At 42.3% G+C, this 15,077-nt stretch overlaps 1 protein-coding gene across 1 annotated transcript; it reads left to right on the top strand.

Moving 5' to 3' along the window:
• Window positions 1-1,687: 1,687 nt before the first annotated feature.
• On the top strand, window positions 1,688-3,218 carry LOC137383207 (hemoglobin subunit beta-like). The gene is made up of 3 exons (XM_068055690.1): window positions 1,688-1,847; window positions 2,117-2,324; window positions 2,832-3,218. Exons 1-3 carry the CDS (start codon window positions 1,756-1,758, stop codon window positions 2,958-2,960), a joined length of 429 nt encoding a protein of 142 aa, XP_067911791.1. The 5' UTR covers window positions 1,688-1,755; the 3' UTR covers window positions 2,961-3,218.
• The last annotated feature ends 11,859 nt before the right edge of the window (window positions 3,219-15,077 follow it).

Raw genomic sequence — 15,077 nt, 5'->3', positions numbered from 1 at the left:
CGGTCGGCTATTGCAGAAAATACGGAAGTATGGGGTAGAAGGTGATTTAGAGCTTTGGATCAGAAATTGGCTAGCTGAAAGAAGACAGAGGGTGGTGGTTGATGGCAAATGTTCATCCTGGAGTTTAGTTACTAGTGGTGTACCGCAAGGTTCTGTTTTGGGGCCACTGCTGTTTGTCATTTTTATAAATGACCTGGATGAGTGTGTAGAAGGGTGGGTTAGTAAATTTGCGGATGACACGAAGGTCGGTGGAGTTGTGGATAGTGTCGAAGGGTGTTGTAGGGTACAGAGGGACATAGATAGGCTGCAGTGCTGGGCTGAGAGATGGCAAATGGAGTTAAATGCGGAGAAGTGTGAGGTGATTCACTTTGGAAGGAGTAACAGCAATGCAGAGTACTGGGCTAATGGGAAGATTCTTGGTAGTGTAGATGAGCAGAGAGATCTTGGTGTCCAGGTACATAAATCCCTGAAAGTTGCTACCCAGGTTAATAGGGCTGTTAAGAAGGCATATGGTGTGTTAGCTTTTATTAGTAGGGGGATCGAGTTTCGGAGCCACGAGGTCATGCTGCAGCTGTACAAAACTCTGGTGAGGCCGCACCTTGAATATTGCGTGCAGTTCTGGTCACCGCATTATAGGAAGGATGTGGAAGCTTTGGAAAGGGTGCAGAGGAGATTTACTAGGATGTTGCCTGGTATGGAGGGAAGGTCTTACGAGGAAAGGCTGAGGGACTTGGGGTTGTTTTCGTCAGAGAGAAGGAGGAGGAGAGGTGACTTAATAGAGACATACAAGATAATCAGAGGGTTAGATAGGGTGGATAGTGAGAGTCTATTTACTCAGATGATGATGGCAAACACGAGGGGACATAGCTTTAAGTTGAGGGGTGAAAGATATCGGACAGATGTCAGAGGTAGTTTCTTTACGCAGAGAGTAGTAGGGGTGTGGAACGCCCTGCCTGCAACAGTAGTCGACTCGCCAACTTTAAGGGCATTTAAGTGTCATTGGATAGACATATGGATGAAAATGGAATAGTGTAGGTCAGATGGTTTCACAGGTCGGCGCAACATCGAGGGCCGAAGGGCCTGTACTGCGCTGTAATGTTCTAATTCTAATTCTAATAATCCACACAAAAATTGAAAAAGAAAATGTATTTGAGCTTCAACCTAAATATTTGTATTCAGAATTAAAGAATATTAAACATGAGAGATAAAGTAAGTCGTAGACAATCCTAAAATTCTAAATTATTCAGATATTCCAGTCGTTTGGGTACAAATGTTTATCAGCATAATTCTAGATCTTTGAGTTAGAATGGCATTCACGTTATATTTCTGAATGCATTGGCATTTTGTTTGAACAATAGAATTGCCTAACTTTCCGTCATTTGGCAAATATATGCTATTTAGTGAAAAACTTAAACAACAACAAGGAATTGTAAGAATTAGAGTTAACTTCAATTAACCAGGAAAAGATTTCAGCAGTTTGGAACTGAAAGTGTTAAAATATTATTCAGCAAAATATACAACTATTCTTTGAGAAGGGCAGATAGAATGTTTAACATGTGTTTATCTTAACGCTCAAACACAGAAGAGTACCACCCAGTGATAGAGAAGTGGGTCCCACCTACCAATCATTCAGTCTATTATATTGGGATTTTGCTTTGGGATGTGCCCCATTCCAGACTATATAAATCAGACAGAAACTGCAGATTAACACAGTTTTCTTGTACAAGAAGCAGCAGTGAGATCGAAACCGGCAAAATGGTGCATTGGTCTAAAGATGAGACAGATGAAATCACCAGCACATGGAAGAGTATCGACAGATATTTACTTGGTGCCAAAGCCCTTGCAAGGTTAGTGTAAATGCATTCTTATTTTAAATATGATTCATGCTTTATATTTCCAAGCAAGATTGCTATGAATGATGTTTATTTTTCAATGGTTCACTAAACATTGTTACAGGTTCACGGAATTAATATTAAAGTTTTTACTAAAGTTCCAGTCAAACTCATGTAAAGCTTAACTTTTTACTTGGTTCAAATTGATTCAATGATTAGTTTTGCGATTTAAATTCAATCTAGAACTTGGCATAAAGTTGAATTATTTTGCTTTCTCCCTCCAGGATGTTCAAAGTCTATCCCTGGACTACGAGATACTTTCAAAAGCTGACAGAATTTACAGCGAGTAGCCACGGTGTTCGAGAACACGCAAAGAAAGTGATGGATGCTCTGGATTGTGCTGTCTTGCACTTGGATGATGTCAAGTCCCATTTTACGGATCTCAGCAAGAAGCACGCTGATCAGTTACATGTGGATGTTCACAGCTTCCGTGTAGGAAACTAATATTTTTAAATATTTGTTCCATTTTCACTAAAGTTATATTGTAAATGCCACCTAATCCCAGAGTTAGAGCATGACATGACAGCCAAATAAAGTAAATTGAGACTCCCCGAAAAAGGGAAAATGTTGCCATGGGGGATATCTAGTTTCCACTGAAATAGGGAGTCTCACTCCACTTTTGCTGCAAAGTCATGTGGGACTATAACTCTGGAATTGGAGTACACAGGTTTGGAAAACTTGTATGCTTCAACTGGTGCCAACTTGTCAAGGGCACCCTCTATTGCCTTGTACAATGGCTTTCTCAGGATCACAAGCTGATCTTAAAAAATACTTCTTTTCACTGTTACACGAATGCAGAGATGTTTCTTGTAATGATAACTTTTCCATAGAATATTTTCTGACCTAAATCATTGGGTGCTTTAAGTTTAAAATTTATCCCATTGGGGCAAGCTTTGTTTCAAATTGTATAATGGGAGTTTTCTTCTTTTGTTTTTATAGCTGCTGGCAAAATGCTTTGTCATCGAACTGGCCATAGTCCGGAAGGAGAAGTTCCCACCTCAAATACAAGCAATTTGGGAGAAATATTTTGCTGTGGTGGTCGATGCTATATCCAGGCAATACCATTAAATCTACAACTACATCAAACTTTCATCCTCGAACAAGAGTTGCAATCCATGAAAATATGCATTATCAACATCTGTACAAATCTGTGCTCATCTTAAGAAATTGTTTAAAAAGTTCAAATCATGCTGAAATAAAACTGGTGCATTCTTGAAAACAATGCTCCTTTTGCATGCTAATTCCTACTCAAATTTCTGAAACTATCTCTATGTATTCCTTCAGTTGCTTTGAGCTACAATAAAAGAATCAATATTAATCTTATAATTGTCATATGTGAATGCTTCATTTAACTTTAGATAAGGGTCATAGAGAGATACAGCACCAAAACAGACCCTTCAGCTCACTGAGTCTGTGCTGACCATCAACCACCCATTTATACTAATCCTATATTAATCCCATTTTTCCCTCTTATAGCCCCACAATTCTCTGACTGACACTTAGGACAATATTTACAATGGCCAATTTACCTATCAACACACAAATCTTCAGTATGTGGGAGAAAACCCATATGCAGTGCCTAGAACTGAACCCTGGTTACTAGAGTTGTGAAGCTATAGTGCTAGCCACTGCACCACTGTACTGCCCCTAAGTATTAAATAAAAGTGAGAGAACCCAGTGAGATAAAAATTCAGACTTTAAAGGATTAATTTCACAATCAGTCTTGAGGTCTCCACCAGTAATTTATCAAATAAAACTATCAAGTTTAATCAACACTCTGTTAATTGATTTTCATTTTGAATATCGGGGAGATTGATGGCTCTTTCAAGGAATCCAGTAAGAATCAAACCCCTGGCACTGTGGAAGATCTGGCTGCACACTGGATGAAAGAAAGAGTAGAAATGCAGTATTCATCGGGAATTCAATAGTGAGGGACATAGACAGATGTTTCTGTAACTGAAAGTTTGATTCCCGAATGGTATGTTGCCTTCCTGGTACCAGGATAAAGGATATCACCGAGCAGGTACAGGGCATTCTGCGAGAGGAAGGGGAACAGCCAGAAGTTGTGGTGCATGTTGGAACTAATGACATTGGTAGAAAAAGGGTTTAAGTCTTTCAGGCAGAGTTTCAGGAGCGAGGAGAAAAATTATTAAACAGGACCTGAAAGGAGGTAATCTCAGGATTACTCCCTGTGTCACATGTTACTGAGTATAGAAACAGGAAGATAGTGCAGGTCAATGTGTGGCTAGAGCAGTTTAGGAAGAGGGAGGGTTTCAGATTTATGGAGCATTGGGACTGGTTCTGGGAGAAGGGACATCTGTACAAGATGGGCGGGTTACACCTGAACAGAGCCGGGACCAATGTTCTTGCTGAGAGGTTAACTAGTGCTGTTGGGGAGGGTTTAAACTCATCTGACAGGGAGAGGAGCAGAAATGAGATAGAGGACAGAGAGATATAAACAGCAGTAAAATTAGACATATCCCAAAAATTGCAAGTAAGAAAGGCTTGCATTTATATAGCGCCTTGCACAACTTCAGGATGTCCCAAACTGCTTTACAACCAATTACGTATTTTTGTATTGTAGTCACTTGTAATTTAGGAAATGCAACATATAAGTTGCACACAGCAAGCTTTTACAACAGCAATGTGATAATGACCAGAGAATCTGTTTTTGTGATGTTGATTAAGGGATAAATATTAGCCACAACACCAGGAATAAATCTCCTAATATTTGCAGTAGTGCTATGGATCTTTTTCATCCATCTCAGAGGACAGACAGGGCCTCGGTTTAATATCTCCTCCAGAAGACAGCACCTCTGACAGTGCGCACTCCCTCATTGCTGCACTGGAGTGGCAGCTTAGAGTTTTGTGCTCCAGCCTCTGGAATGAGACTTAAACCCACAACTTTCCGACTCTAAGGCAAGTGTGTTACCAACTGAGCCATGGCTGTAACAGAAGGGATCAGACTGAGAAAATAGCAAAAATGGCAATGGAATATCAAATTGTATGCATGTCAATATCTGTAGTGTAACTAACTAAGTTGGTGAGCTGCAGGCACAAATTGCTACATAGCATTGTGACGTGGTTGCATTAACAGAGAAATGGCTCAAACAAGGCCAGGAATCGGTTCTTAATATTCCTCGTTACCAAGTAGTTGTGATACAGCAATAGGTTGTGGTATACGTCAGTACCAACAACATGGAGATGGCAGTTATTGAGGTCCTATGGTCAGTCTTTCAGCAGCTGGGGAGGAAGTTACAAAGTAGGATCATGAAGGTAGTAATCTCTGGATTACTCCCAGCATCAGATGCTAGCAAGTGTTCTACTCCAGTAAGCCAGTTGATGAAGGAAGATATTGGAGCCAATCTTTACTCAGTTTTACATTTATTTACAGAATGAAATATAATAAGCATATACCTCCTAACTCCACCATTGACTGTTTCAGTGAGTGTCTCTTTGTATGCGTTCAAGCAAACGCCCAATTAATGCCCTCCACCTGCATATAATTAAACACAATTGATCTACAATTAACAGATTCTGTTCTCCCTTTAAATAAAAATTAGAATCAATATGCACAATGAAAATTTCAAATCAAATTAAATCATAAAGCTCACTGCGAGACACCCTCCTTTAGGACTCCAACAATTTTTTTGTGCTTGCATTTCTTTTCATAAAACAATCAGCTGACTTGCATCCACCCATTTAACTTTAGAGATTTCCTTTCTCTCCAGTATTTGCTTCAAGCCAGCAAGTATAAGCTATAATCTTTTCTTATTATTTCTTTTCATAGAGTGTGCCTTATCCCATAATGAACAATTATCGACAGAACATTCACTAGGCATATTATCTTCAGTCCCCACTTTGTACAGAATCTCACTTACAGTATTTGACAAATAGAATTCCATATCCACTGTCTCCACAAGGGCCAGAATTTCAGCAGCCAAAGTACTTTTAACAACACTTTTTATTTTCTTAGCTTCCCAAACTATAGGACAACATTTCCCATTTTCCCCCATTAGAAATATTATGAAACCAGCTGTATTTAAATACCCATCAAGAAGATTAGCATGTGATGGATCACTAAAAATGACCAGATTCATGTTCTTTGGGTCACCTAAGGATGGGACTTTAGGTACACATTTATCCAGATTGATTTTTTTAATGTGTTGTTTGCCTTTAAAATATTCTTTACTTTAGGGTGTCTCATCATACTGCTTAATTCCATTACATCAAAACTGGCATCTGGCCTAATTTGAGTGCTCAACCACTTCAACTGACCAATCAAGCTTTGCAATTTCTCTGTTCTTCCTTAGATAGAACATATTGGCTGAATTTTTTCACCCACCTCCAGCAGCAGGCTGGGAGGTATGAAAGAGGGCATAAAATTGAGTGGGATAGTGGGGGGGGGGTGCTGTGCCGTTGCCTACCCATTCTCGTTAATATCTTATCGGTGGCGGTGGAAGTGGCAGGTGACTTGCCCGCCTTTAGGCCAACTAATGCCCTTAAGTGACCAATTAATGGACACTTAAGGTCCTCTTCCTGCCGCCGTTGTTATTTTACCAGCAGCGGGCAGATGGTCACTTTGGCACCTAAGGAAGCTGCCCAGTAATACCTGGTCCTCTTCCCTATGGAGGTACCCCAGCAGCATGGGCCAGCCCTAATGGAAGACACATCACACCCTATAGTTCAGCCACCCCCACCCTCGTCAGGGTCTGGATGATTGTCCCCAGCGAGGCCCAACCCCAGTTGCGTGTGCCAAGGCTGGTGTCCATCATGGCTCTTCCCACTGTGTGCAGTCCCAGGAGTGGCCACTGCTCCCAGTGGTACTGCTGGGACAGAAGAGTTGCCGGCCTTTTGATTGGCCAGCAGCTCTTGGAGGCGGGTCATCCTGCCTCAGAAGGGCGGAAACCACAACCTCAGGCAATAAATTAACTGAGCCACACAAATTGTGGTTGTGGCTTCCAGGGCAGACGGACGCAGGCACACCCCAAGTTTTCCAGCCATTGGGCGGGGCCACCGCCTCCACGCACAATTCCGTCCCATCTTTCTGTGAAAACCTAGTCTGACTAACTGGGATGAGAATAACACTCTCTAAATAGGATTGTTAATTTAAAGTTATTCTAGATCTACTGTACTTAATATCGAAAACCCCCATGATGAATATGAAGACCCCCATCTGTCCAGAATGAGGCATATTAATTTTGTCACATGAACATTAATTTTAAACTGTTGCTGGACTGGAGAGATGACTTGTTTAAAGAGATCAGAAGTAGCTGGAAAAAATTTGCATTCTCAGAGACAGTCGGCTAGGAAAAGACAATGGGAATTGCTCACTGATTCAATTAACAGAAATTGGTCTGGGCAATGGTTCTACGTCTTGTTTGTAAGAGATAGCATGATAGCCCCCCACTGAGAGATTTGAAATCTACAAACGCAGGAGTTTGTTAAAATGGTGAGTCGCATGACTAATCTGCTGGCCAGGTCTGGTTTTGAACTGCTTACAGGACTGCTTGGGTCGGATGGCAGATTGCAATTGAACTTGGAAGAAGAGAGCCTCTCTCTCTCTCTCTCTCTCTCTCACTAATCTCCGAATCCACTGAAATCACTTAAACCTCAAGAGAGAAAAGACTCCTATATCAAAATAAGTTTTAACTCATGCACTGGGCCCCAAAGAAATGGCAAAACTTAAAGGCAACCAAAGACTCTACATCAAACTCAAAGGACCGTAAATAAAACCCAGCTATTGGCTCAAATTTTCCCGCTTTATTTTTTCTACTTTTTTTGTCTCTATCTGCGTGTGTATTTATCGCGTATGCATGCTAGCATGGTCGCATCACATATTCATAGTCATTAACTGAATTAGAGTTTAAGATTAATAAACATCTACCTTTCTTGTTTACATCCAAGAAAACCTATCTGATTGATTTATTTGCCTTACAATTGGAAAACAGTGAACAAGGATTCACTGAAGGGGAGCTAAAAACACGACGGTTTTTAAATTAAACCCTTACAGTTAAACCAGGCAAAAGCTGAGAGGGAACCCCTAGACTCCTTTTTCACCTGGTCACAACAATATTGATAAACCCCACAAGCCTGACTCTCAACATTAAACTCTACTCTAATTTTAATAACACATTTCTCAAATTCTACAGTACCACCCCATAAAAATCATCAACATGCATCATGAAGATGCCTGAATTTTTTCCTGTGTGATACCAACAAAACATTGTGGGATCTGCTTTCAGTGAACACATTTGACTTTCAGCAAAACAGAGCTCACTGAAAAATACCACACTATGGGAAGCATCATTCATGTTTGGATGCATTTGTTTCGTTTCCATAATTTTCCCTCTGCATCTGCTGCTTCATTGAACAGATTCAGAAACATTTCTGTTTGAAAAGTATCACCCTACAGAAACACGGTTTTATGTTGATTGATTTACACTCCCATGAATATGTGACATAAAGAGCTAAAAAGAATTTTAATATTGTCTTTCCAGGTGTGAAGCAGTCCTTTCTAACATCTGTATAACTCAGTCACTTTCCAAAGCCCATAGTAACATGCCTTGCTGTAGCCTTATAAGACCCATTTGCAAGGATTATTTCACTACAAATTCATCTTTGTGACAAAGCCGGTTGACCCTTATCTTGCCCAACAGAATAAACTTCAAATTCTCTCCAACTGTGTAATTCCCTTTTTTAAAAATTGTTCCTGGGATATGGACATTGCTGGATAGGCAAGCATTTATTGCCCATCCCTAATTCCCCTTGAGAAGGTTATGGTAAGCCGGCTTCTTGTACTGCTGCAGTCCATGTGGTGTTAGGGTGGGAGTTCCAGGACTTTGAACCAGTGACAGTGAAGGAATGGCACTATAGCGCCAGGTCAGAATGGTGAGTGACTTGGAGGGGACCTTCAGGTGGTGGTGTGCTCATGCATCTGGTGCCCTTGTCTTTCTAGGTGGTAGAGATTGGGGGATTGGAAGATTCTGTCAAAGGAGGCTTGGTGAGTTGCTGCAGTGCACCTTGTGGATGCCACTGCTGCCACTGTACGTTGGTTGTGGAGAGAGTGAATGTTTAAGGTGGTAGATGGGTTGCCCATCAAGTGGGCTGCTTTGTCCTGGATGGTGTCGAGCTTCCTAAGTGTTATTGGAGCTGCACTCATCCAGGCAAGTGGAGAGTATTTCATGTCATTCCTGACTTGTGCCTTGTAAATGGGGACAGGCTTTGGAGAGTCAGGAGGTGAGTTACTTGCTGCAGAATTCCCAGCCTCTGACCTGCGCTTGTAGCCACAGTATTTATATAGCTGCTCCAGTTAAGTTTCTGATTAATGATAATCCCCAAGGATAGTGAGGGATTCAGTGATGGTAATGCTGTTGAATGTCAAGGAAAGATGATTAGATTCTCTGTTGTTGGGTATGGTCATTGACTGGCACTTGTGTGGTGAAAATGTTACTGCCACTTTCAGCCCAAGCCTGGATGTTTTTTAGGTCTTTCTGTTTGCAGGCACAGTCAGCTTCAGTATCTGAGCAGTTGCGAATGGTACTGAACACTGCAATCATCAGCAAACATCCCCACTTTTGACTGTCAATGACACCTTCCATCACTTTGCTGACGATTGAGAGTAGACTGAGAGTAATTGGCCGTATTGGATTAATCCTGCTTTTTGTTTTGCCTGTCTTATCAGTTTATCCTCAAATTTATTGGCATTTTTGTTCAGATACTGTTCTGTAGCCTTGATTTTACTGTGTAATCCATTCAAGCTATGGCCTCTGCTTGCATTTTTCTGTCTGTCAGGATTAGTACTGCGAACTATTGGAGGGCATTTCTCCAGTACGTAATTGTTTTCTGAGATGAGAGTCACTTCCGCATCCTTGCGCTTGGCTGTTCCAACACACTTCTAGCTGGTCTCCCACACTGTACCCTCTGTAAACTTGAGGTCATCCAAAACTCCGCTGCCTGTGTCTTAACTCACACAAAATACTGTTCAGCTATCATCCCTGAGCTCACTAACTTACATTGGCTCCCAGTCAAACAATGCCTTGATTTTAAAATTCTCAACATTGTTTCCAACTCCCTCCATGGCCTCTGAGATATCTGGACTCTTCTACTTCCAGCCACTTGATGCATCCCCAATTTTAATCACTCCAGGCTCCAATCTCTGAAATACCCTCCCTACATCTTCCCGTCTCTCTACCTCGCTTTCCTCCTTTAAGAAACTTCTTTAAACCTATTACTTTGATCAAGTCTTTGGTCATCTGACCTAATATCTCCTTATGTGGCTCAGTGTCATTCTCTGTTTTATAATGCAGCTGTGACATGCCTGGGGATATTTTATTGGGTAGAGGTGCTAAATAAATATAAGTTGTTGTTGTTATTGCACTGTACATTCTTGCTGTCCACTCTTTCACTCCATTGTGCCAGTCCATGGATCTCACTTCTTGGCCATCATCCTGAACATTCAACCAATATTCAAACTTGCCAGTAGCTTTTCCTGCACGTCCCACAATTGTCACATCCCTCCATTCACTAAGCCCCTCTGCAATATATGTCACCCACTCTGGACAATTGGCCTTTGGATGTGATAGCTCTGCCTTGTGGATCACAGTCACTCTCATTGCCACTATCCAGCCCTTGATCTATCATATTCTGTACCTCAGGACCATCAGCACAAAACACATGAGTATTTGAGGTACAAGCTGTGTCACTTACTTCTATCAGCTGCTCACACTCTGAGGTTTTGTAAATTATTCAGATTAATCATGACGAATAAATCTGAACAGTTTGATTGCCATGTTTGACAATTACTGTCTTACTATCATGACCTACTACCTTACCAGGGTCTTTTGATTTCCTATGACCCTCTGTTTTATAATATGCCAAATCTCATGAATTAAATTCTGCCTCAGCTGGTCTTAGATGCAGGATGGATCAAATTGCAGTATCTTCTACAGCAGACTCAGTGCCCTCTGAATTTTCTCTGAGACCTCAACCTTGATGAAAGCCTGTCAGCCTGCATATAAAGCATTCAAATGTGCAGAAAAAATGGATCAAATTGCAGTACCTTGTACAGCAGGATGGGTATTCCACAGTACAGAAGGCAATTTGGGATTTTGCCCATGGATTAATTGGTAAGGACTATATGCTCCAACCATCTGGAGTGATTTATTTGCATGAACTTCTCATGCCAGAGCAATTGTCAACTTTCAGTCTAGTTGATCAGCTAAAATTTTATGCAACATTTCATCGATCAACACATGATTCCTTTCCAACAGGGCATCTGTCCCCTGCCTTCCCTGCCAGCCGCTGTGACTCTCCATGCGCCACCCACCCCCACCCCCGCCTCCGATATCTAGGTGGGGGGAGATGTGACCCATAAAATCCCAGCCTTCCATTTCATTATTCCAGTAGTCATATGGTTTGAACTCAAAAGACATCGGAGGGTAATCAGACACCAACAATATACACTTGCTTTCTACCATTTCCCACAATGGGTTTTGGAATTGTAGTTTTCAGTCTGATTTCTTTTCATTAGGCAATCATCCTCTGCTACAATGCTCTATTCCCTAAAGCCAGTTGGTGGAGGATAGAACTGGAGTCAATTTTTAGACACTTTTATTTTTATTTACAGAGCTACACATGACAAGCATACATCTCCTAACCCAACAATCACAGTCTCAGTCTGTCTATGTACAGGGATTCAAGTGAATTACCAGTTAATGCTCACACCACCTGCATACAAGTAAACACAATAAATATACAATTAACAGGCAGTCAGTCCAGAGCATAGGGGTCCCAGATTCTGCCTTTGTGCCTCCTCCTCTTCCTCTCTCTGCAGCTTCTGCTCCATTTTGACATCGTGTTGTAGATCCAGAGGTACTACAATTGCAGATCTATACCTATTGCAGCCTCTAGGAAGACAAATCACCAAATCCACTCCCTTCCCTGTCAGAATGCAGCAACATTCCCTGTCAAAAATAAACTAATTCAGCAGGGGAATGGGAACCTAAATTGTAGTGCCAGTGTACAGGATGTTGAGAGTAGTGAGGTCAGGGATATGGTTACAAGGACGCAAGAGGGCACTGGCAAGCAAGAACCTGGTTTAAAGTGTGTCTATTTCAACGCCAGGAGCATCCGGAATAAGGTGGGTGAGCTTGCAGCATGGGTTGGTACATGGGATCTCGATGTAGTGGCCATTTCGGAGACATGGGTAGAGCAGGGGCAGGAATGGATGTTGCAGATTCCGGGATTTAGATGTTTCAGTAAGAACAGAGAAGATGGTAAAAGAGGGGAGGGTGTGGCATTGTTAATCAAGGAGAGTATTACAGCGACAGAAAGGACGTTTGAGGACTCGTCTACTGAGGTAGTATGGGCCGAGGTTAGAAACAGGAGAGGTGAGGTTACCCTGTTGAGAGTCTTTTATAGACCTCCGAATAGTTCCAGAGATGAAGAGGAAAGGATAGCGAAGATGATTCTCGACAGGGGCGAGAGTAACAGGGTAGTTGTTATGGGGGACTTTAACTTTCCAAATATTGACTGGAAATACTATAGTTCGAGTACTTTAGATGGGTCAGTTTTTGTCCAGTGTGTGCAGGAGGGTTTTCTGACACAGTATGTAGACAGGCCAACCAGGGGCGATGCCACATTGGATTTGGTACTGGGAAATGAACCCGGCCAGGTGTTAGATTTAGATGTAGGTGAGCACTTTGGTGATAGTGATCACAATTCGGTTAGGTTTACCTTAGCGATGGGCAGGGACAGGTATATACCGCAGGGCAAGAATTATAACTGGGGGAAAGGAAATTATGATGCAATTAGGCAAGATTTAGGATGCGTAGGATGGGGAAGGAAACTGCAGGGGATGGGAACAATCGAAATGTGGAGCTTATTCAAGGAGCAGCTACTGTGTGTCCTTGATAAGTATGTACCTGTGAGGCAGGGAGGAAGTTGTCGTGCGAGGGAGCCGTGGTTTACTAAAGAAGTTGAAGCGCTTGTCAAGAGGAAGAAGAATGCTTATGTTAGGATGAGACGTGAAGGCTCAGTTAGGGCGCTTGAGAGCTACAAGCTAGCCAGGAAGGATCTAAAGGGAGAGCTAAGAAGAGCAAGGAGAGGACACAAGAAGTCATTGGTGGATCGGATCAGGGAAAACCCTAAGGCTTTCTATAGGTATATCAGGAATAAAAGAATGACTAGAGTTAGATTAGGGCCAATCAAGGATAGTAGTGGGAAGTTGTGTGTGGAATCAGAGGAGATAGGGGAAGTGTTAAATGAATATTTTGCGTCAGTATTTACAGTAGAGAAAGAAAATGTTGTTGAGAATACTGAGATTCAGACTACGAGGCTAGATGGGATTGAGGTTCACAAGGAGGAGGTGTTAGCAATTTTGGAAAGTGTGAAAATAGATAAGTCCCCTGGGCCAGATGGGATTTATCCTAGGATTCTCTGGGAAGCTAGGGAGGAGATTGCAGAGCCTTTGTCCTTGATCTTTATGTCGTCATTGTCGACAGGAATAGTGCCGGAAGACTGGAGGATAGCAAATGTTGTCCCCTTGTTCAAGAAGGGGAGTAGAGACAGCCCTGGTTTTTATAGACCTGTGAGCCTTACTTCGGTTGTGGGGAAAATGTTGGAAAAGGTTACAAGAGACAGGATTTATAATCATCTTGAAAAGAATAAGTTCATTAGAGATAGTCAGCACGGTTTTATGACGGGTAGGTCGTGCCTCACAAACCTTATTGAGTTTTTCGAGAAGGTGACCAAACAGGTGGATGAGGGTAAAGCCGTGGATGTGGTGTATATCGATTTCAGTAAGGCGTTTGATAAGGTTCCCCACGGTAGGCTATTGCAGAAAATACGGAAGTATGGGGTTGAAGGTGATTTAGAGCTTTGGATCAGAAATTGGCTAGCTGAAAGAAGACAGAGGGTGGTGGTTGATGGCAAATGTTCATCCTGGAGTTTAGTTACTAGTGGTGTACCGCAAGGATCTGTTTTGGGGCCACTGCTGTTTGTCATTTTTATAAATGACCTGGAAGAGGGTGTAGAAGGGTGGGTTAGTAAATTTGCAGATGACACTAAGGTCGGTGGAGTTGTGGATAGTGCCGAAGGATGTTGTAGGGTACAGAGGGACATAGATAGGCTGCAGAGCTGGGCTGAGAGATGGCAAATGGAGTTTAATGCGGAAAAGTGTGAGGTGATTCACTTTGGAAGGAGTAACAGGAATGCAGAGTACTGGGCTAATGGGAAGATTCTTGGTAGTGTAGATGAACAGAGAGATCTTGGTGTCCAGGTACATAAATCCCTGAAGGTTGCTAACCAGGTTAATAGGGCTGTTAAGAAGGCATATGGTGTGTTAGCTTTTATTAGTAGGGGGGTCGAGTTTCGGAGCCACGAGGTCATGCTGCAGCTGTACAAAACTCTGGTGAGACCGCACCTGGAGTATTGCGTGCAGTTCTGGTCACCGCATTATAGGAAGGATGTGGAAGCTATGGAAAGGGTGCAGAGGAGATTTACTAGGATGTTGCCTGGTATGGAGGGAAGGTCTTACGAGGAAAGGCTGAGGGACTTGAGGTTGTTTTCGTTGGAGAGAAGGAGGAGGAGAGGTGACTTAATAGAGACATATAAGATAATCAGAGGGTTAGATAGGGTGGATAGTGAGCGTCTTTTTCCTCGGATGGTGATGGCAAACACGAGGGGACATAGCTTCAAGTTGAGGGGTGATAGATATAGGTCAGATGTGAGAGGTAGTTTCTTTACTCAGAGAGTAGTAAGGGCCCTGCCTGCAGCAGTAGTAGATTCGCCAACTTTAAGGGCATTTAAGTGGTCATTGGATAGACATATGGATGAAAATGGAATAGTGTAGGTCAGATGGTTTCACAGGTCGGCGCAACATCGAGGGCCGAAGGGCCTGTACTGTGCTGTAATGTTCTAAAAAAAAAACTCACCACAACACTTCCAAAAACACTCCGTGGTACTTTGCACAAACTTTGCAATATGAGAAGTCACTCAGGATTACCTCACCTAAAAGTTGGATGTGTAACTCTTTAAATCATGCCACTGGAGGCGGGGGGATGGGGGTGGGGGGGGTCGGCCTCCCTCTTGCAGCTGAACACATGTTCAGCTGTGAGTGACAAGTGAATGCGTTCAGTGGATCTACGTGGATCAAGTTTGGAATATAGGCAACAAATCAGCTGT

The sequence above is a fragment of the Heterodontus francisci genome, chromosome 24 (genome assembly GCF_036365525.1).
Source record: "Heterodontus francisci isolate sHetFra1 chromosome 24, sHetFra1.hap1, whole genome shotgun sequence".
Lineage (NCBI taxonomy): Eukaryota > Metazoa > Chordata > Chondrichthyes > Heterodontiformes > Heterodontidae > Heterodontus > Heterodontus francisci.
The sequence above is the reverse complement of the archived record's forward strand: the minus strand, read 5'-3'. Positions and strand labels throughout refer to the sequence as shown.